Source organism: Salminus brasiliensis, chromosome 2, assembly GCF_030463535.1.
Source record: "Salminus brasiliensis chromosome 2, fSalBra1.hap2, whole genome shotgun sequence".
Lineage (NCBI taxonomy): Eukaryota > Metazoa > Chordata > Actinopteri > Characiformes > Bryconidae > Salminus > Salminus brasiliensis.
The window spans coordinates 20,806,249-20,834,205 of NC_132879.1; the positions used below are offsets into that span (position 1 = coordinate 20,806,249).

A 27,957-nucleotide genomic window follows, 5' to 3' on the forward strand; every position below is an offset into this window, starting at 1 on the left:
AAGTCTAAAGCCTGGTCCAGCCACCCCCATGCTTAACAGCTGGAGAGGTGTTCTTTTAATTAACATTCTGCAGTCTTTTAATCCAAACGTAACATTGCTCACTGTGACCAAAAAGCTCAAAGAAGAAAATCGATTCATAGCCCTCTCCTTCTTTGTGGGCCTCAACTGTTGATCATTTGTTGAAAGAGTGCTAGGCAGCTGCTTAGAGGAGCCCATAGCTGTTGGTTGTTGGTTTGAGGAGTCAGAGGTTTTATAAAACTGCGAAATGTTCATGACTTGACAATGGCTGTGAACATGCCAGGCTCTAACAAATTAACCAAGGTCTGAGCTCTTGATAAAAGTTATCTGTCACATTTCTGGGGGTGCCTAAACCTTGGAGAAAAGTTTATCTTCCATTCACATAATTATTCACAGTAACAAAGACATCTTGACCAGGAGTGCCCAAATGAGTGCATGCCACTGTATCTAAAGCAGTGTGTTATCTGAGATATTTTTGAGCAATCTCCAAAGACCTTTTACAACCCTGGAAGAAGGTCTGTGCAGGCGTGTGCGTGTGTGCGTGTGTGTGTGCATTTGGATCCTTTAAGGCCATTTTAGCCTGTGTTTTACCAAGTTTTACAAGGTGTCCAGAAAGCCAAGACAGGGAGGGAAAGGCCAACAGACTTCAAGGCAAGTACAGTCTTCAAATTTGTGAGGAGACATCGGTCATCCTGTGGACGTCTTTGGTCATTTTATTGATTTGTCGCTGTGGCAGAGGACAGACTGTGCTGGAAAAAAAACCAGATGTTATGAAGGCTCAGATGTCTCTGAAAGACTCAAGTATAGGAGCAAAACGCATCTGAGTGTTGTGCTGAATAGCAGGCATAGCTGTACAGCCACTTAACCACTTAACTCTGATTTATGTTTGTGTATCATTAAGAACTATACTGTCTTAGTGGTCGGGTTTTGTTTAAAGGACATCTCAAGTATTCATGCATTCAGAAGAATGTGTGCATGATTTGTCATTGATTTAGAGCCACTTCATACAGATCACATTAAGCAGTCTAACATGCATGAAGGCCATTCATTCTAGACATAAAAGATATTCATATACACTGTGATCTGCTGGGGGATGATTTAGACCCACTTAAACCCAGCTGTAGTCATGTTCAATATTTGCCCACTAGCAAAGTCATATCCTATCACACACTAAACAAACACAGCTCGTCTAGTCCCTGTGGATAAGTACTGCCAATAGAATAGGACTCTCTGGAGCAGATAAACATGAACCTGTTGGCACCATGCCTAATGACAGGTGTGGGCTAGAGGGGTATTGAGCTGTTGAGCAGCTTGGAACTGTGTGTGGTGATGGTTGGTGCTCCATCCAATACTTTTGGGATGAGTTAGGAAGTTGGGGATAAGGTGGGGTGGTGATCATCTAACATCCTATGTATCAAAATCTTGTAGAAAGCAATTTCCAATTGTCTCCAACAGAAGCAAGATAGACACTTTTTTATTATTATTACCTTAATTTCATAAGAAGCAATAATTGAGCAGGTAGCCCAATACATTTGTCCGTATAGCACAGCTTAACATGTTTGGAGAAGAGAGCTAACTGCTAATTCTGTTACATCAGTTCCTGCCCTGAGGGATGGTCATCCTGCTTACCCAGAGGGAGATAGGCCGGTCATGCTCTCTTGGACTTCCAGCAGTAAATATCTGTGGTATTGCCAGGGATCTCACAATGGTAGCAACATTTGCCTTGTAGCTCAGGTGCAAACGAAAACGCTGCAAACTTTGCAGCCCCGCGGTAAAGTTGGTGAAAAGTAGGTCATACCTAAAGAAAAAGCCTGCTTAGTCTGCACACAGATCAGGCTAGGCTAATAACTGTTTACAGTTGGACTGCAGGGACCCTCTGCACATCTTGAACGCATGCCTGTCACTCCACACTCCCACACACTCATCTGAGACCAGACTTGTGGTTTGTACAGCATTGGTCAAAATTCAGATCCTTGCAGAGAAGAAATTCTCCACCGGCCCCTTCGAATGCATCAGCAGACGCCCCTTCACCCAGGCATCCACTCAACACCTGCAAAACGCATACAGATTGCAGAGTCAAAGTCTGCTGGCAGCTTTTACAAGCAGAGAGGAGCTCCTAAACTCCAGTGTGAGATGCAGACGGGAGTATATTTGTGTGTGGGAGTGAGTGTGTATATATGTGTGTGTGTGTGCACATTTTTTTTTCTCTTAATTATCAAATTACGTTTTTGGCCAAAGTGTTGCTTGACAGCATAATTGGAAAAGTGTTCGGGAGAAATGCTTTAGAAAATGTTTTGGCAGGACATTCTAATACTAATTCAACATATAGGGAAGTGAAGGAACAGCTGACCCACTTTCACCACATTTACAGTTAAGTATTGCCAAACAAGTATTGTTTCCAGCACAATCTGATTTTCATAGCCTGTTTTTAATGCCTCACTTTGCATAATACACACTTTTTCCCTCTAGTTCGCTTCCATTATTAAAAAGTACCTTTGCATCAAGTGATGTTTTTCAGGTTCTTTGGACCTTTAAAAGGTTCAAGTTATTGTATTATTGCATGTACATGTTAAGATGCAGATTCCTGGGCAGGACGGTGAGTTATAGCTGCTGTACCATTGTTCTTATTTTCAGTTATCTGGTCAACAGTAATGTGAATACAAAAGATATCATTAAGCCATTAAAGCACCACTATACCGTGCTCCAAAGTATTATGCAAATTAGATTTAAGTGTCATAAAGATTACATGTTTTCATTTTCAATTAAACTCAGGGATGGTATTGTGTCTCTGGGCTATTTGGATCACTGAAAGCAGTCTCAGACACCTGTGATAATTAGTTTGCCAGGTGAGCCCAACTACTTAGGAAGGACGTTCCACATTGTTAAGCAGGCCACAGGTTTCAAGCAATATGGGAAAGAGAAAGGATCTCTCTGCTCCGAAAAGCCTCAAAGAATGCAATGCCTTGGACAAGGTATGAAAACACCAGATATTTCAGGAAAACTTAATACTTCGGATTAGGAGAGCGGCGTTCACAAGCAGAAACAGTTGGAGTTTACTGAACAGTTGCAGTTTACTGTTGAGTGCCTTGTAACCCTGGATGGTCCAGATGGATAGAGTAGTGGATGGCTGGTGGATGGCCACCATCTCCCAACAGGGCTGCAACGTCAGCAAGGAGGTGGCGGAGTCATGTTTTGGGCCCTTTAGGATCCCTAAAGGTATGAAAGGGACCTCGGCAAAGTATATAGAGTTTCTCATGCTACAAAGAATACCTCTGTGTCTTTGGGCTGCTATGGGCATAAAAGGAGAGAAACTCATGGTGTGGCCACCATAGTCCCCTGACCTAAAACCTAGTGAGAACCTTTGGAGTATTCTCAAGCAAAAGCCCTTCAAGAACTCACATGTTCAATGGATGCAAGAATTGTGAAGGTGATATCAAAGAAGGGGCCCTATGTTGACATGTGACCTGATAAGATGTTAAATGTGCATAATCATTTATAACTTTTATAACTGTGCATTTTGAGTTTTTCATAAAAAAAGGCTTATAATTCAATATAATTGAACCGACTGTAATTTTCATCAACCCTTTAGGAAAATCAGAGAAAAGTATAATTTGCATTATAATTTGGAACGCGGTGCACTAACCCGCATGGAAGGTGTACTTGTGTCCTTGTGAAGCCTGAGATAAATGTCCTTGTTCCCCTGCTTCTCCACCACACATTTACTCTATTTTCTCTATTACAAATGTGGTTCTTTCTGGAACCAAAGGTGATTCATGTATGGCATCACTCAAAAAACAATTTGAAGCACCTTTATTTTTAAGAGTGTAGTTTTTGCTCAAAAAAGAGTCTGATCTCCCGAGCTGTTTATTATCATATGCATTTTTTTCTGGTATATGGATTCTCTACAGTGTGCATCCCCACCAGCCATTACAGTGGTTTTTTGGGGTGTCATCCATATTATAGGATTACGACAGAGTTCAGTCTCTCACTCCTTTCTCATTCCCTCTCTAAGTTTACGAGCGCAATGGGTTTCCTGGCACTTCGCCAGGATAACTCAAATGTTTCTGGACCGCACCGGCGCATAAAAAATTTGAGCTCTTTTTCCAGATATTTGGATCCCAGTCCGGCAGTGCAGACCCTGTCTTTTTTTCTTTTTTCTTCTTGAGTTATGTAATTGGTATCTGCTTTTTCCATCCAGATGTGCACAGTGCTTTGCTGTGACACGAATCTGAAGAAGCACTGGGCAGCAAAAACAGCTGACGAATTCACCTCACCAGTGAGGACCTGCTTCCACTCTGTATGCAACCTCCCCTCATGCCTTAGCATGGCAGCATCCTTTCCAATTGTTGTCGTGTTGCCCTAACTGTAATTAATGTGAGAGAAACAAGAAACAACCGAAATGGTCTAAGATCCAGGACAACAGCCAATTTCTTCCAGCACTCCCGTTCTGTATACATGCCAAGGCCTCCACTGCCACCGTGAGCGATCTGATGACAGATTTTATCAGTTAGAGCCTGTAGGTTTGTGGTAGTGACTCAGCTTTGAAGTGGAGCCAGACACTGACATCGCTCCTGGGAACAGAGCCTTGGGAAAACTCCCCCAGCTCTCTCCAACTGTTGCTGCTAGTCATCAGTGACCTCAGCTAAACCACATGACCTCTGACCTCACTGCAGGCCAAAAGCATTGAACTTCATTGACATCTGTGTCTGGTGACTGCATGCGTCAGGGGTCTGAACCTGCTTACTCATTACTAGTCTAAAAAAGAAACCACTAATTTCGTCTCCCATTTGCACCGCATTAAAACGCTGGAAAATGTCATTTTCACTTGGTTATGACAGTCCGTCTCTATCATGCCTAATGTGGCTTTATTGGACAATTGGGATTGGTACACTTAGACCAGTACCAGCATCTGGGCTGATACAGTCGACATATTTTCTCCATCTGCGTGAGCTCCAGTGGCTTGGTCAGAAGTCAACTTATTTGTCATCAGTATAACGTCATTGTTCATTTTAGTCTAGTGCAGACTCACATCTGTGAATCAATACACACTGCTGTGCATGACCCTGTGGACAAATGCCTTTGTTTAACTGAAGTCTGATATAACACTGAAACCATCCAGTCAGTGCAGCTGCCCGTCTTCATCACACTCGTCTCGCCTTATTCTCTTCAGTCTCACTTGCTGCTCTCCACTTAAGATGATCCAGGATGAGTCTGTCTTCCTCCTAAAACTGAGCAAGAAGCTACAGCTGAGGAGTGCTTCGTTTGCCAAAAAGACAAAGTGCATGAGGGTAGATGGTGCTTAAATGTGGCTGTGCGGTTTGGAGTTTAAGGGAAATACATTTTAATAATGTGTGTGCTATACAGCATGTCATAGATGATGAGCTTCCTTTGGCATTGATGCTTCACTTATGTTAGATAAAGTTTGTAGCAACTGGCGTTTATATTTTGTTAATGGCAAACATCCCAGCAGCAGACTTAAGGAACATACTGCATGAAAGATGTGCTGAGTGACATACATACAGTATGTCTCTCAACGGGTCATGTACTTACCATAGGTCAGGTTTCTAATAAATTAATGTTTCTTTGTGACACAAAAGGTTGGCTGCTAGTACCCTACTGTCAGTTCAGTAATGCTGGATTTCTTGTATGTGTGAGGCCGATCAAGGCATATTTTAATGTATCAGCTATGTTAAGCTTGATGAATATATATATATCGTCAACCCATATTTATGGTCAGTCTTTTTAAGGTAAGAATTGATAGAATCTTTTGCAAAAAGAAACTAGCCTACTTCAAGCATTCCTTGTCATCTTATTCAACATTCCATATAGTAAATCCTGTATTGGTCCCAGTGCCAAAATGAGTGAATAAGATAGGACCCAGCCTATAGGCTTAAAAGCATTTTCCCCATTAATTCAATAATTATTGTCCTTTTTAATCGATTTCTATCACTACACTAAAACAGTAGCCTAAGACATGCTTTGTTGTACTGTACAATCCTATATTGGTAAAATGACAATAAAGTTGAATTGCATTGAGTTGAATATGATGTGAAAACATATCCTGTGAAAGATGCTGTGTGGTAGTAATGCATCTTGCACCTTGGAGATGAACCGATCAATGTTTTTGAGGCCGATACCAGTCAATCAAATACCCATTAACCTTTTTAGTTAAACTTGGTAATGGGTCATCATGCAGGGATTCTGTAATGTGCCTGCATTGTCTCTCAAGATGAAATGTATTTTGCTTTTTGGAATAAACCACATTTAAAGTGCTGTTTAACCCTGAGCACCAGCTGAGAAAGCCTGTGAATTCCCATACAGAACTACACTGTGGAACTCAAAATGGTGTTTGCTAGCTCTGCTGATACTCACTGTACTGGGCTGAGTGATGCACTCTAGAGAGGGTGGTGTTAAAACTATCTAGTGGTTGAATGAGGAACTGCGGGGTCCTGTGACCTCAGGCAGAGCTGCTGCAAATCACAGAAAGTGGATCATTTGATCTAACTAGCTCTCAGGATTGACTAAATTACTGGATGATCACTGTTTGCATTTTTGGGTTGCAAATTGGCCGATTGATATCTGATCGATTCTCCCATCTCTACTTTTTGGCATGGTGATATAGTGCCTTTTATTTCTGGTATAGCATTGGGTGGATCTGTGCTTGAGCAGAAATGATGGTCTGTTGTTGTGTGTGGGTCTGACTTGCTGGCAGTTTTGCTATAGAATACTTTGTTGTGACCCCTGACTACAAAAGGTGTATGGTAAATGCCTTTTTTTACAATTAACACTTTGAAATTGTAAGTTGTTTCCTACCACAAAATGGGGCATACATACAGTAAAACAAAAAAAATAATAATATCTCCTATTAGTATCTGTGTTTGCATCTATTTTGAGCATACTGCCGTTCCATTCCACATAATATGTTTATATTTGGTTACATCCCTAGTTAGTTTAAATTAGACTGGTTTTACTATCTTTAATGTTTTGTGTATAATTTGTATGGGTGTTAGATCTGTGGAAATACAAATATCAGATTGGGTTCTGGTATAGACAGTATAAGACACGGATCCAAAAAAAAACCCAAAAACCTAGTTTTGGCACAAAGCAGTTTTGCAATATGTCAACTCTGAAGTCTAGGGCAGTGACACCCCAGTGGTGAAGCAAAGGAAAGTGCAGTAAAAGGAAGAAACTTTGGGATGTTGTCTGGCACAGGCCAGTGAAGTGTGTTTGCTGTGATGTGGATTGTTGTGAGAAGACTCTACACTGCAGCTGTCTGCTCTCTGAGAGGCCTGAGCGATTTAGCAGTCATGGAACAGGAAACTTCTCTGGGTTTCTGTGGGCATTGCCTTGGTCACGGCACACACACACACACACAAACTCCCAGATACCAACAGATATACACACACACAAACACTGTGCCTACATCTAAACTTAGGTATCTGTGGACAACCCCCACAATGATCTAAATATAACACCATCTCCATTCCTGATGCAAACCACAAACCTGGTAAGATATCTCTGTCAGCCTGATGTAAGCACTTATTCATTCTCTTTGTCTGGATGTGCTCTTAAATGTAGGTCACAGCCGTCTGAAATATGTCCATACCGTGTCCCTCGCCAGCAACTAAACATATTAGTATTTGAGGCACCCCATAACTTTTAGATGAACTAATGGTGCTTTCCCAAATGCGCCCTGGTTCACTCTTCTCCTCGCCTGACCTTGTCCCACTGTTCACCACCCATTGGCACTGCTCACTCCAGGGGGATCCAAGGCAAATAAAATGAATTATGCAGCACCGCCTAGACATTTAGTGGAATCTCGGAAATAAGATGTCCAAGGGGACTGTGGCGTGGGGAGATCCCTGAAATCAACAGAAAAGAATGTTTAGACAGCTTGTTGGACTCTTGGTAGACCAACTGCTCTTTCCAAAGCTCTTCCCTAACCTGAGCCATTATCTCTGAGAAACCATAAACCCCTATCAGAGCAGTAAACATCAACAGCAAGCACGTCAGATATGATTATCTCTCTATGATTCTGATGAACCATCTCTGTGCTGACTAATTGTCTTGGTTCTCCATGTTTTTTTTTTTTCACAGACCCCTCTCCTACAGGCAGCCCCAGCCAGTTGCTTATCACTGACCGTATTACTGCAACAAGTTTACCAGCCATCCATGAGAGTGACTTCACGAGCACTGAGATGTTAATTGTTTCTGTTTCACCCATGTAATTGCTTAGAGACGTTCAGTACATCTAACCCATGTTGCGGTTTTTGAAAAAAAAAAAAAAAAAAGCGTCCCTGAGGGCGAGTTTCCATGATAGATCCAGACCTAATCAAGATTCAGATGCCACGTAGTTTTTTTCCCACCACAAGAGGTATTTGCACGAAGGTGAATACTTCACATTTTTGCATCCAATACCTTAATTATCCAAATAACAGCATGTCTGCACGTGTCTGCAGTCTTTCTGTTGTATTCATGTAACCCACTAAGGAACACAAGTGCCTAATAATAACAAACATAAGGCAGCCGAGACACGGTTCCTTTGAAACATCGTCATTATGGAGAGTTGCCAGTCATAACCGGAGAAGACCTCATGATGCCTCGGCCGGTTTGTTTCGTCAGAAACGTTCTGAAACGTACTTGCATAAATATTTTCCTTGTGCTCTCTAATGTGCCCTGACTGTTAAAGTGTTACTTAGGGGAATGAAGTGAAACAGCCTTCAACTGCCAAAAAATCTCCAGAGCTCCTCCTCATCGACACCAGAGAGAAGCACGCTGCAGCTCAAAACAAAGAGCCTCGGCGTCAACACAGTCCATCCACAATTGGACTGTGAATCATACTGCCCTGCACTGTGAAAAACACGACCTGAAGTCATGAGTCATTCCACCTAAAAGGTGTACTTTGTGTAGTAATATGTAGTATCTCAGAGAAGATCTTTGAGCAAAGCCAAGCAAAGTTACTGAACAAAAGCAAAGCCTTCAAATCTGACCAGCACTCCAAAACAACCTATGCCAACGTTTTACAGTGGAGAACAGCAAAACAATAGAAGTCTCGGCCTCAAACTGAGTGTGAAAGTAAGAAAGAAAGTGAAAGGAACAGAAGAACGGCAGGGAGTGAGACAGGGAGTGAAAGAGATAAAGGCAAGAAGACTGCTGATGCTGACTTTGAGAGAACAAAAGGCTGGGACAGGGAGCCTCTGTAAAAGAGAGGCTTTAGAGACCGGCACAGTGGCAGACGTGATTCAGACTCTTACCGTTTGGCCAGGCACTGCCTGGGGGCAGCAGGAGGATGAGGATGAGGAGGCTGACGAAGAGCGGGGAGCCGGGAGGGAGCGTGCCGCATGGCCGCTGGCTCTGCCTCTGCAGCCGCGCCGCTGAAGGCATGCTGCTCTCTGGAGCGCTGTTTACTTTCTGAGCTCAGCTGGTTTGACATCACCCTTCTCTCCCTCTCTTTCGTTCTCTCTTTCCCTCCCTCTTACACACACACACTCTCACACACACACACACACACATATACTCTCTCTCTCTCTCTCTCTCTCTCTCTGTACATCTCTCACCCTTGCTCTCACCCCCACAAACACTGTTGCTCTCCTCTTGTCTACCTTTACCTTAGCCTCCTCATTCCCTCACTCACTCATTCCTTCTTTCTCTCCTCTTTTCCTTGCTTTCTTTTTGTCTTCCTTTCTTTTGTTTTCATTCTTTCCCTTCACCCTCCCTTTCTCTCTCTGTCTCTCTCTCTCTCTCTCTCTCTCTCTCTCTCTCTCTCCCTCTCTGTCTCTCTCTCTCGGCTTCAGGTTACAGCATAAGGCACTGTATTCTTAGGTAGGATGGACCTCTAAGAAACTCTCCTTTAGCTCTCTGGCAATATCCCTGCTGCTGAGTGAGTCAAGGCTCTTTATGCTGACCCCATTTTAACACACTGGGGTCACACAACCTCTGCCAAACAGCATACACTATCAGGTCTTGCTGTTCCTTCAACACAGCTAAGTTGTCTTGACTGAATCTCACCTTAAGATACAGACGTAAAATATATCTAAATGGTCTGAATTCGTTGGAGTTCATCACAAGTTCACCAGATAACAGATCATCCCAAGACGTCAGGACAAGAGTGTTTCATAGTCCCAAAGAATTTTGTCCCTTCCCCATCCCAAAGGATTTCGGAGGAAATTTTGAGTCATGACCCTAGGAAGCAATCAACACAGTTTATTGGCGCAATAATAAAAAAAACAAGGGCAGAGTTTGTCTGAAATGAGGCTATCTCCAGTTCCTGGTCTCTTTACATGTTTGAAATTATACAGGATCTGTAATGAAACAAGGAAAAACATCTTCTTGTTATAGTATATTTTCTGTCAGGAAGCCCCAGGTCTATGCAGCATACACAATATACAGCATAAGCAGCCCAAAATCAAACACTCCAGTGATCGTATATCATTGAGCTCGTCCAAAAATAACAGGGTTTAGCACTGACCCCACCCTGTCCTCATACATTCACCTTTCAATGGCTCTACACTGTTTGCTCAGATGCGTAAGTGTTTATTATGAGGCATCGAGCGGATTTGGGCCGACTCTGGCCTTCCTGATATCCGTGTCTTATGTAGAACACACGTAGACTTTTTTGACTCTGAGAGGGTAAGCTAGCCTTCATAATGGTGTACCGGGTTCCATGACTTCCATTGCTGTTTCTAGAAAACCAGTAGCCAGAATGTTCAGTTCCATATCACAGAGATTTAAGTTCTTAAAATAAAAAAAACTGTTGAGACTTGCTTTGGAAAGCCACTACAGATGAGAAGCAATCTGCTTTTCCATAGGAACTACAATGCTAGTACTCATGATCATCGGTAGCATCTTACTGCACTTCGACTGTCTGTTCCTAAAGACAGTGAGAGTGATGTTTTTATGCAGTAAAATATAGCCAAAAGTATTTGGACATAGTGTTGGAGGCAGCTTGAATAGCATCCACTCTTCTTAGGAAGGCATTCCACTGGATCACTTGGGTCATGGCTACAAGGATCCATTAATCCACGAGTCATGATCATTATGTGTATCGTTATCATTATGCATATGAGTCTCACATTGATGTTGAGAGATAAGGCCTTGCTAAATGTCTGTGTTCCAGTTGATCCCAAAAGAGCTGGGTGGGGTTGAGGTCAGGGCACTGTCCTTTGTTGTGTTGGGAGTGTGTTTGGGGTCATTGTCTTGCTGCATAATGAGGTTCCTTCCTGAGTAGATTGGATGCATTTAAATCATAAGTAAAGATTACTGAGCCAGTGCCAGAGGCAGCCATGCAAGCCCAAGCCATGAAACCATCTTGACTGATGAGTTTGTATGTTATAGCTCATGAGCAGATCCTTTCTTGCTCTGAACATTGGCCATTACTTTTATAGAGGTTATTCTGGGTCTCATCAATCCATAACACTTTGCTCTGGGATTTCTGTGTTTGTTTTTGTTCAAGTTCAAGATCCATCTTTATCTGAAATACTGTTCTTAACTGTTTTGTTTTCAGCTTTAATCTTCAGTTGGAACACAATACCGTTCAGTAATATTTAGACATGTGTTTAAAAAAAAAGTTTGGGTCTGTTATTCAGCTACAGGACTGGGCATCACATAAAACTCTCTCTTACCATTTAAGATGATCTTACTACTATGAAGCTTTAGAGGAACTGTTTTTTTATGATTATTGAGACAAACACTACAAACTATTAATGAGATTTGAATCAGTGATTAAAAATATCATTTATAACTGAGATTTGACTACTTAGAATTTTACAATCTCTCAAAATTTCATAGAGATGGAAGCCTGGTCTTGTGTGATTGGAAATAACTTGCCGGGCGGCGTTACAAAGATGACCGCTGAGTGAACAGACTTGTCTCGAAGGAATTTGGTTGGCGCACAAAAGCATAATCACTTAGCACATGCTTATCTTTTTTTCAGCACACATGGTAGCAATATGGCATTCTGGCAAGCCAGACTAACCAGTCACAGATGACTTAAGTCATTTGACACAGGTGTTCAAAAGACATTCTAAAGTTGTGGCACAAAAATACTTATTGTAGTAATAAGCAATTGAACTGTTTTTATGCAACTCAAATCAATACTAAAAAAAATGAACTGTTGGAACATATGGAATATCCGATGGTATGTGATGCCTGTTTAATACATATTCTGACACAACAAAATTAGTAGTTTTCATTAGGCTTAATGTGATTTTTGTCTGTGTTCTATAAAACATGTACCACCTCGCAACAGCTGCAATAAACATATCAGTGTAGTGACAATAGTAAAGGTGCATGTATTTATCACTGTACTATGTACAGCGAAATGTGTCCACCCTTCTGTGGTAGTGAACACACACACACACACACACACACACACACACACACACACAGAGCAGTGGGCAGCCAACTCCAGCACCCAGGGAGCAGAGAGGGTAAAGGGCCTTGCTCAAGGGCCCAACAGTGGCAGCTTGCCAAGCCTGGAAATCGAACCCACAACCCTGTTATCGATAGCCCAGCGCTCTAACCGCTGAACCACCACTGCCCCTATAATAGTAATATATTGTGATCATTTACAATCATTATGAACATGTAAATTCTCTCTTTTGGCTTTTTGTCACGTTTTGTCACGGTGGTGCTATTAGCATGCAAGACGCATCAATCCATTATTTAAAATGTACGCCATGAATCAGCAGAAGCTCACTAACGCCCTTATGAAGTATTAGTATGTGTAACATTAGTATACATATATCAAATCATCCTCATTAGGATCCATATCATATACCTGTCTAGCTGCAGCTGTGTTGATGAAGGCTGTAGTGAGCTGAGCCTAACAGTAGCCTAACAGTAGCCTAACAGTAGCCACCTACAACATTTCAGATTTCTGAGATGTTCATTTTTTTTTTAAACCATGAACATCATTAGGTCAGTGAGCCAAAGACACATCTTGTGACAGAGAAATTCCGTTCCAGTAAGAAGCTCAGGAACAAGCCAGCATCCAACTGCTTCAAAATAAATGTTCTCGTTGGTAGTTATTGGGATGTTTATATCAAATGACACGTCATGTGTACTGTTTACATGCAGCTTTTTTACTCTTTAAATCTGTACTTTTTGCCCACCCAGCACCGAACCAGTGGGGCCAGTAGCTACTTTTAATGCTGTTACTTTTAACAAGGCTTTCACCAGAGCACGAGGATAGATTGTACACTAAATACACACATCTGGCTGTAAAATTTGTTTACGTTGATACGTTGGACGCTGGTATCCATGATTCACCTTTTCACGATTCATGATGGTAGGTGATTAGTGTGTGGAATCATGTAAACTCTTTTTTATTGAAACCTTCAGGGAATATTTGAAATCAGTAGGTACTAGGAGCTTTTCTTAAACACATTCCAGTTTTCTCCATTATTAACATTTAGTTACGTAGCAGGAATCAGTCAGTTGACCATCTGCACAAAACCCTTATTCCACCTGAAGAACGCAGTCCCTGGGTCACTCTCAGGTGATGGCCTTACCATAGCAGCAAAGCCTCTTCTGGCTGGATTATAGAAAGATTCAAAGGGCAGCGTCCTGCAAAGTGTTTATAGTATCATCCATCATAGTATTCTTAGTCTGAATCAGCATGCTTTAGCTTATAAATCATGGACTCTAATTTGCATACAGTATATCCCAACAGTCCATGCTCACCTGAGGTAGTTTGTGGCCAGTCTTTCCGGCTGTCAAAACAAGAGATCAGACAGCATATGTAAATAATTGCAATAAACAGCTTTTACTGTGTAAACAACGGAAGTTTCTCAGTAGGACTTTGCAGACTTTGGAGTGGAAAGCTGAGCAGTGGGTATGACTGAATCTAGTCATGACTGAATGTTAAAATCAAAACAAAGTAAAGTACACTTGTAATTGTTGTGTCACCCCTGAAACTAATTTATTTAATGTCATATTGAATTTCTAGCAGAATAATAGCTTGCATAAGTATGTGCTCTGGAAGCTTCAAATTGACAAAGGTGAAAGATACTACCTGAACGAATTGGCCTCTACCTGTGACGTCCCCTTTTTCTGAATAAAAGCTATTCAAGTACCTTTGGTTAGACTGTGAATCGGAAGTAAGGGCATTAAAATAAAGACCAAAGCACCTTCGATGGAAATTAGAGATCATGTCAGACAACAAAGGAGTAATATCCAAATGTTTGGATATCCCAGCAATCACTGATGGATTGAAAGTGAGGAAATAATGGATGTACTGGCGGAAATTGCATTACGCCTCCCAGGCACTGCCTAGACAAGGCTGTCCCACAAAACTCATCAGAGCAAAAAAGTTTTTGGTGAGTGAAGCCACAATCCCTTTGAAAGAGATAGAGGGTCCAGAGACTGGAGTGAAGGTGCACCAATCAGCAATTTAAAAAGGGCTTTAAAAAAACAGCAAAAAAATCAAACACTATCCCAGAAATTAAATATGGTGGTGGCATTATCATGTTCTTAGCATGGTATTCCTCAGTAGAGAACTTTTAAATAGAGAATTTTTAGGCATCTTCTTAAAATTGAACGGAGGATGGATGCAAAAGTCAATGAGAGACTACAAGACAACCTGCTACAAAACTACAGCTTGGGAGCCCTATCCAGCCATCACCATCACTCTGCCTGTTAGGAGACAGATATAGCTCTAATCATTGCCAAAAAGATCATTTTCATAAACTGGAAGTGAAATAATAATGTTTCCATCACTCACTGGAAGAATCTACTTATAGACTTCATCTTACTGGAAAAACTGTCAGAATCCACAAAAAAACAAAACGAAAAGAGCCCCCTCATTGAGATACTTCAATAATAAGTACCAGAATCTAAAAACAGGTTATAACCCCCCCCCCCCCCCCCCCCCCGAGCCAAACCACATACTACACACCCCCCACCACACATCACACTACCAAACACACACACACACACACACACAATATGAGCAATATGTATAAAAAAGACATATTTTCCCCTTTATGTGGTTTCTGCTCCAATGTTCATTTCTCTGTGTTAATCTGTCTAAGTAGACCCCCTACTTATATACTTACTTACTACCTACTTATAGACTCTCTAGCAATATGGGAATAATGAAGTGTATACAGCCCTCCCTAGGGGGGCAGGAGGGTGGCGTGCAGTAAAAAAAACAAAAAAAAAAACAAACAAACCAATAACCGCAAGTAGTAGCCCAAACAACACATGTGTTAAACAATAAAAAAGTAAATGTTTTACAACAGCCAAGTCAGACCTCAGTCCAATCTAGAATATGTGGCACTGTTTGAGCACTCTTCCAGCCAACCTGAACAGCCTGGGCAAACCAGCAAGTAAAACTGTCACTCTCAACAGCACGCAAAGCTGGAAGAAACTTCCTCCAACAGATGTGAAGCTGTTATGGAAGCAACCAAGAGGGTTGTCTGTACCAAGTACTAGTCTGATGGGGCTGAATATGTATGCTAGGTTCATTTTTCCATTTTTTTATTCCTGCTGACAAATTCATTTTAACTTAACTTTAAGGACATACCAGTTTTAAATAAATAATATTATCTGCGAAAAACCTGTGCTAATGTTATGCATGTTGCTATACTGGCTTTCTCTTTTCTGTCACCAGCATGCATTATGAACACATCTTGCAAAAGGTGCCGCTGGAAAACGTCCTGCACAAGATGGACACTTAAAAGTAAAGCTGGCACACAAGATTCAGTGTATACTTGAACACAAATGCTTTAGTATCCATGATGACATGGGACTGATTTCAACATTTGCTGATCAAGGGTTTCCCTCAAATGTTGTGTAAGAGGAAGCATGTGGTTTTGATAGAAAAAAATAGTGAATCAGGCTGGACACTCCTATTCATGGAATCCAAAGTGGTGTATTCATAGAACTATTAAATAAAGCAACATTAAGTGAACAACAATCTCCCATGCCAAACCCATTTTAATATAAAACACTTCTCTGCTCAGAAACAACTGCTAATTGTTAGCAGTGTATGATTGTAGTGTCATAGTTATGCTTGTTGATTTATACACAAATCCTGGCCTATTGAAGACATCTGACAGTATATTCATTTGTAAAAAAAAAAAAAAAAAAAAAGTTTATATTTTTTATACATTTCATAGATCTTCCGTTTCTCTGAAAAAGGCTTTAGATAGTACAGAAAAAATATTCTTCATGGAACATGATTTTTTGGTGCTAAACAGAACTATTGTTTAATATGAGCGATGTCCTGCCCACTTCACCAAAGTTCTATAGTTCGAAAAGAAAAGTGCTGCAGTTTTACTGCTCCACAGCTCAATACTGGGGGGCTTTATACGCCTCTAGCCCACATTAGGCATTGTGCCAATAGATTCATGTTTATCTGCCAGTCCTATTCTGTTGGCAATACTTCTCTACAAGGAACTAAACAAGCTACATTGTGTCAGCAAGGGGTGAATGGGTGAACATTCATTAGAAGGTGTGTCAATCATCAAACTGAGCTGGACATCAGCCCTCCAGGACCATAAATTGATGATCCCTAACTGACAAGTTAGGTTAACCACCAACAAAATTAGAAAGTGACATAGAGACCTAATTCACTACTTCAGTACTGTTCCTCATTGTTACCAGTTGTCAGACTTCTTTCATTAATTCTGTCAATCAGAGATTCTCAACATTTAATTATTTTTTTTACTTTTTACTTTTGCATTGACAGACTTAGTCCACTACTGCTCCTTCACTCTCCCCAGCAGGACTGTTACCCTCCTCATCAACCCAGCAAACAATTCGCCATGGCCCAATAACAAAATCTTGTAAATGTGACTAGAAAGCGGGTAGCCTTGTGATTTTCAGTTAGTGACGTACATATCATCGGTGAACATGTTCACTACTGAGGAGACTGTTCAGTTAAATCATCCCACAAAAGCACTTAGTAAAGATCTGTGATTTATCAATTACACCCCCGGTTAAACACCAGCATAATTAGAAAGGGATACATGAACCAATCACATTTTCAATTAGAATGGGACCAGTTTTGTGAGAAAACATCACTAGGCCTATCTGAGGTCCTAGATTTGTCAAGGACAGTAAATATGAGCAGCAGTCTAGCCAGTTTTCTGTCAGTTGTTAGAAATGGAAAACAGAAATGGAAGCTCTGTGCCAAGCTCTTCACTTACAGTGCCTGTAAAGCTGCAATCACAAGGTTAAATTAGACATTACCACCTACGTCTGTCTTTTAACTAGAACAGGCAAAAATGGTAATGCATACCAGCATAAGCTTAGGGCTGACATAGTATTTAAATGACTATAGGAATGTTGGCAGCCATTAGCATTATTGTAGAGGTGTATTTGTCCTAATTTCCTGACCAAATCTGGACATTAATGGCCTGAACTGAAGGCTTAGATGAGAACATCACAGAGAATGTGCTTGAATTTTACACTAGTAGCATAAACTTATACCTGAATGTCAGAGCTATTACCTCTCCGACGCTTCATAACTCTTATTGGGACACTATAGCTTTAGTATATGAAAGCAGTGCCATTGGCTGTAGTCTAAAGTTGGGCTAAGAATGTTTGTAACCTTCCTCAGATCTGTAGACCAGTTCCAGATGCAGGCATGAACAGTCTGTAACCTGAAGAAGCATGTTTTTATATGCTAATTACTTTGTTTACATTACCGACATTTATGACCAATGAAACCAAAGCTCTGTGTGCACTAACTCATGGCGGAGTAGGAAGGTTGCTCCTGAGGCGCTTAAAAATAATTGTGTTCTAAGGTGGTCTTCCAAAAGCTAAAAGAAAGCAACCTGTACAAAATCCCTCTAGAGAGAACTAGACCAAGAAAGAGTGTGGAGGCGGCCTAGTCATGATAACGAGACATTACCTCAGCGGAGACTATGCCTGTACAGCATTTTGGTCTTTCCTGAGACAATAATGTATACACACACTGCAGTGTCTTCGGCAGGAATCTCCAGACTCCAGAGTTACTCCAGTGGACCGTAATGCCAAATAAACCTAAGGAGCATTGAGCATGAACCATCAACAACCACAATTCTGTGACAGGTTAAGGGGAAGACTGATTAAAAACAATGCAAAGTTGCTTCTATGGATTTTTGGATTTCATTCATAACGCTATGGTGCAGAGTCCTAAATTTAGCATTCTGTCTCTCCATCTAGAGCTGTCCAGCTGTGATGATCAGTCCCTGGTAAGATAATGCTTGGAACTCACATTACGTAGATGGCAATCAGACCAAGGTAGCCGCAGTAAAAAAGAAAAAGGGCTCCATATGGAGGGGATTTCTGCAGTCTAAAAGCACATTATGGCAAAGATTACACATTACTGACCATATCATGATAAATGTGGAAAAGCAGTCCTTGAATCATCTGAAGGACGGAGCCCTATCAGCCTTATCTAATGCAGCCTTGCACACTTCAAACTATGATTTGTGAAGGACCTCTTGGATGAAACAGGTCATGTTGCATTGATGTAACTCAGTGGAACCTTGGATCCCTTTGCTTCAGCTTAGGAGTTAGAATGTAGACGTACTGGCAAGTGGCTGGAATGCTTTCTGTCTCAAATCCTGAGCAGAACGGCGATTAAATGAGGCAATGGCTAGAAGAGGACTTAATGAGAAGTTCACTGAGCAGTTCGGGTTTCAGGCCAGGCCTTTGCACCCACCCCTCCGTAAAACTTACTGAACCACTGGTGTTAATTCAGGTCTTTATATAACACCAACATCAACCACAGTGGCATCTGTGTTCACAACCCTAACATGAAAGACTTTATAGTCTTTACAGTAAATGGACTTTGTCATTTATACTGTATGTCCAAATGTTTGTGGACGCGTCTTCTAATGAATTTATTCAGCTTCTTTAAGTTGTGCCCATTGCTGACACAGATGTGTAAATGCAGACACCCACCTTGTCCCTGTGGAAAACATGTTGTTGAATCTTAGTAACTATAAAACAGCACTGATATGTTAAGTATATTTAAATTTTTGTATTTACATGTTAAAAAAATTTAGTTTGTGACAACAAGGTAAATATGAATTTTAAAGCTTTGACTTTGTTAGATCATGTTAGATCTTTACGGATCAAGAAATACAGCAACAACATTGATAAAGCATGTTTTGAACAGAGAAGAGGGGACCAAAGAGCTGAAATAGCTAAGATGTTATATTGAATGTAAAAGGTTAACCTTCCTATAGTACGTGAAAACTAACAACCCAGCTTCGGACACTTTACTAATAGCTGATTTGCTCCAGTTGGAGTAAAGGGAAGATTGTGTAAACATGTTTATTTTCAGCGAACTATTGCTTTAAATGAAAATTAATAATAAAGTATCATAACCTAATCTAAATCGCATTCATACAGGGATTAATATCATACCCACAGTTGATTCTTTGAATTTGGTCCTCTGTTTTTTTGGGCAGTAAGACATGGTCAAACTCAAGTGACTACAAAGTCTATGAGATGGTGTCCACTGGTTTAAAAGTGAGCATGATCCTGTTCCAGTGATTCGTCCCTGCTCTGATATTTGGTGCAATTGTCTAACATCAACAGATTTTTTAGCACTGCTTTTAGAATGGAGCAAACGCTACTGAAAATGGGTCCGGTACCTTCAGTCCTAACCTGTGGGCCAAATATGTCTGCTTGCATTAAAAGGGAACTGAAGTCAGGCCATCAAAGTCAGGTACCCAAAGGCCAACTGCAGATATGATAGGCTAAGCCAGACTGGAGCTTCTCCATCTTCATCGGCTCTGGTGAATGCCCAGGGACACTGAGTGAAACTGTCGGTCAGATAATGGAAAGCGCAGAGGCGGACCCAGACACAGAGGAAAAGCCCACAGCGCAGGCTGCTGCGCGATTTTCCGTCCACCACTTCACACACCACACACACATAAGCACGCAGTTCATACACACATTCTGCTTACACATGTACACAATACATAGCACACCCAAATAGTCACACAAATCCCAGAACAATGCCTCTAATTGGCCTGACCACCTTGTCACCAGACCCGTGCCAGCCCGAATGTAACCAGCTTCAGCATTCGTCATTTCAATACTGTTTTTATGTAAAGCTGTGTGTGTGTGGGTGTGTGTTTGGGTTTGACGGTGAAGCCCAGTGTGTATTTTTGTGTGAATGCACGGGAGATCAGCCAGAGGCAAGCAGAAAAGGCACATTCCAGTTTGTTTTGGTTCTCCATGGCGACTAAGTTTCCGTGTTTAATGAATTTTTTCCAGACTGCATTTCCAGAGTGGCAAGAGAACATGCCAAATCTATATGGTATAGAAATTATAGCAAGTCCCAAGGTAATTGTGTGTGTATATTAATGAATTGTGTTTTGCAGGGTCTGTATGGGTGACATGGTGCAAGAGTGAGAAAGAGTGTGTGTTTGCCTGTACACGTGTACTGATGGTCTGGTTTTGTTCTGAATGTGTGTATGTGCGAGTGCTGAGAAGAAAAAGCTGACACTCAATGGCAGACATAAACACGCACACACAACAGCAGTTGCCAGAGGCCTGCAACCATATGAGTAAACTCCACATGTACAGCACGCACAATACCTGCGCTACTGTTATTTGTCTACTGAAGCACCTACATGTTGTTGGACAGAGTATGGCTACACAGTAGTGATGGATGAATACACAGAAGACACAGTTCTACATGTGATGTATTCTGTTACAGTACATAAAAGTTACACTTTAAATTAAAACAGGGATGAGCTTTCCAAGTGTTTAAATTGGAAAGCTGTGTGATTTTCATTTAATGATGTGCATCACACCATGCAAAAAAGCATGCCTGTCCAGCTTATTTGTCAGTCTACTCATGCTTTAGTAGAGTCCATCAACACTGAGATAAATAACTGATCAGCACAGTGATTTATCAATCTACTCAGGCTTTAGTAGAGTCCATCAACACTGAGATAAATAACTGATCAGCACAGTGATTTATCAATCTACTCAGGCTTTAGCAGAGCTCAGTAACACTGAGATAAATAACTGATCAGCACAGTGATTTATCAGTCTACTCAGGCTTTAGTAGAGCTCAGTAACACTGAGATAAATAACTGATCAGCACAGTGATTTATCAGTCTACTCAGGCTTTAGCTGAGCTCAATAACACTGAGATAAATAACTGATCAGCACAGTGGTTTATCAGTCTACTCATGCTTTAGCTGAGCTCAATAACACTGAGATAAATAACTGATCTGTACAGTGATTTATCAGTCTACTCCTGCTTTAGTAGAGTTCATCAGCACAGATAAATAACTGATCAGTACAGTGATTTATCAGTCTACTCCTGCTTTAGTAGAGCTCAGTAACACTGAGATAAATAGGTCCAAGTCCAAGATACCATAACTGGCCTCACTCTTGACCTTTGAGTTAATTCTTCTAAAAAATATTGATAATAAATGTTGGACAAATGAGAACTGATTACAGTTCTTTCATTTTTAAGGACTATCCAGTTACATCTCGTCCCTGTTGTTGGCAGTGTTTTGTTGGTATTTTCCATTGAAAACATTTGGCCTCTGAAGTTTATTACTCATTGCATGAACAAAGGGCGATCCTGCGTGTGACGTCAATGCTGATTGGGTGAGTCAGAGTTGGCACATTCCACACGCACTGGGTATTGACCCACAACCGAATAAACACAGTGTGGAGGCATTGTCCAATCTCAGTCTGGGATATAAAGGGTGTGGTTGTTGTGTGAAACAGTGATAGATGGTGTGTTTATTCACAGTGAAAAAGGGATGCATTGGATTGACTTAATTCAGTTGTTTATGCATTTATGTATTATTTATTTATAAATAAATTAAATTATGAATCATAATCATGATGAAATATGTTTTATTCATGCAAATAAAGGTGCTTCAAATATTTCTTTGAGAGATGCCATAAAAGAACCACTTTTGGTTTCATAAAGAACCATGCTGAAGGTCTAAAGAACCTTCACTTTATGTAAAGCTTCTTTACCATTTATACTCACTATACCTTAATACTCAAACATCTCTATTAGAAACCGGGCCTTTATGAAACCACAAGTGGTTTTTTAATGGCATTGCTCAAATAACCATTTGAAGCACCTTTACTTTTACTTTTGAGGGTATAGAAATGATGGAAACACTTGAATTGAGTGAGTTCATCGTTTTTTTTCCCAAGAATATTTGGCCTGTGTGGATTCTAGTAAGCAATGAAAACATCAAGAGTGATGTTGCACTCCCACTGCCAGACAAAGCAGGAGCTTGCACAACACAGCCAGTCCTACATCAACAGAACAACACACTTTTTTGTGAGAGGACACAAACATACTTTTAACGCTAAGTCATCGATAAAGCTGACATACGTCCAAGTTCAATGGCCATTGCTTGCAGTGTAAAGCGCCCTCCAGTGTTAGGGAACCTAAAAAGGCTTATCTTTCTTATTACTACTGTGTGGGTAACCTAACCACATTGTATAATCCAACCAAGCTCCATGTGTAAGCATCTTAAAACGGAGCAAACTCAAGCCCGGGTAATTGCATGGCTAAACCACAATTGCTTCAGGGTTTAAGACAGTGAAATTGTGACTTTAAGCCCTGGTTCGTGTGCTCAGTCCACTGGAAAAAGATGGTGAAATTATTGTGTCCCTTTGAAATTCATGTCATTTAGACCAGGAAGACAATGGAAAGTCCCATTCACATGATTCCCTATAATCTTACAGTCATCCTAAGCACAAGAGACTCACTCTAGTGTCATGTAGATCAGTGCCCCTTCTTATTCCTCTACATTCTGCTACGTTACTCTTTTAATTGTACGTTCCAGTAAGTTTTTGTAGTTTTCTTAGATAATGTTTTACGCCCTTCTAACTCAGTACATTGAATTTCTGAGGGGTAATTGTCCAAGATAGGTAAATGTGCCCAGTGCCAAGAAAAAAAATATGCTCAGTCTGCAAATCGCAGGCCCAAAAAGGATCAAATCTGTGCCCTCAGGTGCTGAGAATGCTGACGGATAATGTCATCTTGTTATACACCTAACTGACCTACAAAAGGTCATCACATAGTAAAATGGTCTCCAGCACATTGCTGAGCAAGGACAGCTTGCCCAAAACTGAAACCGCAGTGTTTACAAAGGTCAGAACATACAGTAGCTGCAAAGAACTTACATTAAAGATGTTCAAAGGAAGGAATATCTGCATTATAAGTAGGTTTGGGATGGAATGCAAGATAAGTATTAGGAATATGCATTCAGAATAAAGAAATTAAGTATCTGTATTCAGGACATGATTCAGATGCTTCACATGATTTTCTATGTCCTTGCTGAATTTGACAGAAAAAATAAAACATAATACAAATGTCCTGTTTCGGCTACTTCACTTTTATTTTTCCCAGTGCATTAAATTAAGCAGATAGAATGTAATTGTGCATTAAGCAGTGCATACGTGTTTTGTAGAACTTATTTTTCCTTCAATAAAGCATACATAAACCTATGCTCTAATTGCATACTGAATGTATTCAGAATATCATCACTGTCGTGCAAAAACCTTGTATTTCCTTCCTTGCATTTTTGACTTTTCAACATAATTTCATTTTTGAGTTTAGACCATACCCTCAGCTTATGATGATTTTGAAGGAGACTATAAGAGGTGGGGGAAAACTCTGGGAAAGAACTTTGGGTTGGAGTTCAGCTGGCTTCTGCTTTGAGGTAGGAAATACCCCCCCCAATTGGTGGAGCCAGGAATGAGAGACATGACAGATATGAGTTATAAGCAAGGAGACGGGGTGGTAGAGGGTTGCCAAGTCTTTGTCATGGACATGTGAACTAGGTAGAGATGGAATTTACATGGTGTTAGATTGGGAGTAGGGGCTCCAGTGTCAATATTTCATGATAAATGGACCAATAAAAATGCTCTTAACAAACCTTGATTTCCACTGAAAGTTAAGAAGTATTTGTTTAATTTCCTGTAAAGGTTCCATATTTGTTTTGTTTTTTAAGTGTTTTTTTTTTTTCAAATATTTCCTACAGTGAAATATTTGAACAGAGAGATTGGAACATGCTTTAAGGATCCACTTGGAGATGAAGTGTTGGGTTTACTGCCTTTATCCGTTTAATGTGATAATCTGATTTGCATTTGTGCCCCCAAGGCTTCAGAGTTCTGATTCAGAACTGTGGTTCATACCGATTACTTTTTTAATGGACTATTATTATTGAATACCAGTGCCAGAAAAAGTACAGAAAACCCGCCAAAGCATCAATGTAATAGTAGCAGAGTATGCAAACGAAAGACAAATTGTTCCTATTGTATTGACCTATTGTTGTGGCTGTGAAAGGGCCTAAAGACATACCTAAGCTCTACAGAATAATTACTCCCCCTGCTTCCAGGGTCAGGATTGAAGAATAGTCCTGAGATGCAGGATTCTGCCTCAGTGCAGGCTTGTTTAAACAGATGTGCGCGTTATCAGCTCAAGCATTCATTAGTATTCATTAAACACAGCTTATCAATCTTCAGGATTAATGTACTATTTAGACTAAGGTTTAAGGGTAGCTTAGACTGTTGTAAGCTTCTCGCCTCTAGGAGGAGCTCTAACCTCAGTTGTGAAGAATCGTTTGATGGAGGTCAGGCTTTCATTCAGACCTGAGACCAGTTTTCCTTGTGTAGTAACTTAAAGACAGGGTTGGAATCAGAGGAAAAGTTATTCTGATGTTTTGCATAAAATATTGACCACTGTACGTCTGCTGATGAATTTAGAGCAGAGTTTGTACTGAAAACAAAGATTTATGAGGCTGTTGTCTAGTTTTGTCTGAGTCAAATCCCAAATATGTCACTTCTATCCTCCATACCGGCCTCTTTGCAGAAATTTCAGCTTAAAAAAAAAAAAGCTTAACAGAATCTTTGTCCATCCTTCACCCCAAGGTAATTGATACCGCCTTCTAATTTATGACAGCACTTACAGCATTACAGCACAGAGACCCAGTGATGCACTCTATGTGTTTGTTGGTGTGTGTGTGCATGTGTGTCTCCTGACAACTGTCTATAACTCATCGGCTGCTGGCTTGTCTGGCTCTCCATTTCCCGCACTTGCTAAATAATTCAATTGTGATGCCTCTGTTCCTAATGATGGTGATCACTCTTGCTTAAAGAGCGCAATGCACATTCTAACAGTGTGCGGTGATACTGCCTCGCCCGGTGGGACACATATCGTTTAGAACATGTAGGCTATGGACCATTTTCTAACAGTCAGGGGGAAAAAGAAATGACTAAAGCAGCACGTTAGAAAGGGGAAGACATTTTTCAGCTTAAATGTGGGAGCGCATGATATGGGCTTGATATACACTGGTGGCTTATGCGTGCATTTGGTCTCAAACTCAAGAAGGAACAATGATGGAATGAGCGTTGAATATGTTTGAATTACAGAAAGAATGTGGAAGCTTCTCGTGACTTGTTAGGACTGGCAGCATGCCTAGGATCTTGGGCCCAGTGCAAAACTGAAGTAATGAACTCCTGTACAAAAACGACCTTGAATGAATAAAAAGAAGACAATGCCATTTCCCTGTTAACTATGTCCCAGACAAGATGCTCCTAAGAAGGCTTATAGTCAAGCTTAAAGGATCGTTTGGCTATGTATCAGTATCGGCAGTTTTTCAGACCAAATATGCGATCAGCAATCGGACGATAATTTAGCCGGTCCTAATCCTGAGAGCTGGTCAGATCATATGTTTCATATTTACCGTGATGCTGTAGCAATGCTCAGCTTTTCATTCAACCATTAGATGGCAATATGGACCTCGCACACAGCTGTAGAAACCCATTAAATTCAGTGTAGAAATCTGCCGGTGCACGGATAGCATTTCCAAAGAATGTGTAACATGCCTCAAGGAAGCAGAGTAAAGAGTACATCACTCAGCCCAGTACAGTGAGTAATCAGTGAGTAACGACAACGTCTGGTGTGCTTCTTTCACTTTCAGTGATGGTTCTGTATCTCTCAGCTTGTCCAGAAATGCATGTGAAAGGCGTGTCCTTGGGGGGGTGCAAAAGCGTAAATTATACTTCGCAACTGTAGAGGGAGCCCAAGTGCAAGAAGTACTCTTATCAAAGCTACCTTTAAGACATTATAATAGCTACCCATTTGCCACATAACTCCTACTGGGAATGTGGTTATACCCTGTCTTGATGGCTCCTTAGTCTGTGGTCTGTTTAACAAAAGGGAGCTGTTGTTAGGACATGGGGGGCAGTCACCATGGTGCTCATTGCTGACCTTTTTCTTGGAGGCACTGACACAGAAGATTGGGTCAGATTATGCATGAACTGAGCTACTTTTTAGTGGTGGGAGGACATGGCATGCATCTTATTATCAAAGGACACCACACACGGATTTTACTGAGGCAGGGTTAGGCTAGCATCTTCAAGCCTTAGCAGGTTCTGGATTTGTTTTATCAAAGAAAATGTCCAAAAATTTGTTTAAACCTAAAATCTTCTTAATAGTGAATTCAGGTCCTTCATGGTGCACCTTTTATTGACAACTATGCACAGATTATATAAGCGCCACAAGAAAAGAACTACCCATACAATGAGGCTCTAAAGATGCCACACATGAGCCTAGAGTCATTGGGCAGCACTGGGCTGTGGAGCAGTGGAACTGCATTCTCTAGAGGGAACATGCTCTATTAAATACGTTTGGGAGAAGTTGGAGAAGAATGGAATTCCTGATCCAGAACTGATCATTCAACATCCACACCTGACTTCACTAATGGTACAAAATCTAGTGCTGCAAATGTACTTTTTGAATATTTCTGAAGGAACATTAGGTGAGCAGACATGATTGGCCATATAGGTTATAATACATTATATTATATTACATATATTATTATACATATATTATATTATATTACAAGTTGCACTGATTGCTGACACAGATGTACAAGCGTGCACACACAGCTTGTCTAGTCTTGAATTATTATATATTAATAAGACTGTCTGGATTAGAAGAAAACTTTTGGCCCAATGCCTAATGCCATGTGTGGGCTAGATGGGTATAAAGTCCCCCCAGCAGTGAACTGTGGAGCAGTAAAACTGCATACTCTGGAGTGATGGTGGTCCATCCAATACTTTTGGGATGAGTTTGGGAATTGGGTATAAGATGGGGTGGTGATCATCCTGAACTCATTAACACTAAATGCAAAAAGTTCTCACAGCAATGCTCCAAAATCTGTTCCCTGGAGCAGGATAAACACTTTTTTAATATCCTTGATTTGCTTATTGTTACTCCAATTTTGTAATGTCCAGTTCCCACCCATCAATTACCCCCCCCCCCTGATATAAGATGCTACCAAGTTGACAGAATAAATAATGTTTTTGAACTGTAACAGGAAAATGAAACCTTCATTGGCTAGCATCATGCTAAAGAATGGGTGGGGAAAGCTGAAGGCCCTCCTACCTTTGCAGAAAGGACAGTTACATAATGGATGACTTCGGCATTGTTGAGGATATCCAAGCAATAGGGCTGGCACAAAGAATTGGCTTCTCCATGCAATAATTTTTAATTGAGATTATCAGCACAATTCCTCCAATTTACCACACAAACAACCACTTAAAATGGTATATCCCAGATGTCTATTCAGAGTTACACAATAAAAAGAGACACTCAACAAGTCTATTAACTGATTATCATATTACTGTGAGATCAGGGCTTCTGTTTATTAATAACTTAATAACTTAATAACTCATTAGACTATAAATATTAAAGAGTAATACTAGATCACCTGGGGACTAGTATAGCAGTTACTGCAGATTCCTCTGATGACTCTTAACCATTCTGTGATGCATTAAGAGCCAAGGACTATTACACATGTGGATTTTTATTGTTCACTACAACAGCTTTGAGCATGGCCTCGCTTGACCTGAGGTTTCACGGTAGATGAATCGGATTACTGAGGCTGTGGATCGGCCAATGCAGATAGAAACTTCTGTTTTAGTCCCTCA

The 27,957-nt window shown here is 40.7% G+C and overlaps 2 protein-coding genes across 4 annotated transcripts in view; one reads left to right on the forward strand and one right to left on the reverse strand.

The window, feature by feature from the left end:
* pamr1b (peptidase domain containing associated with muscle regeneration 1b) overlaps positions 1-9,508 on the reverse strand; it is a 30,797-nt gene extending 21,289 nt beyond the window's left edge. The window contains exon 1 of one of the 2 annotated variants that reach the window (XM_072669976.1): positions 9,273-9,508. In XM_072669976.1, coding sequence (XP_072526077.1) covers positions 9,273-9,402 — 130 coding nt within the window. In that variant the 5' untranslated portion in view covers positions 9,403-9,508. The remainder of the gene's footprint in view (positions 1-9,272) is intronic. The other variant, XM_072669967.1, reaches the window with a different exon arrangement.
* Positions 1-27,957, forward strand: part of trim44 (tripartite motif containing 44) — a 143,589-nt gene that overhangs the window by 2,005 nt on the left and 113,627 nt on the right. The window lies entirely within an intron of this gene.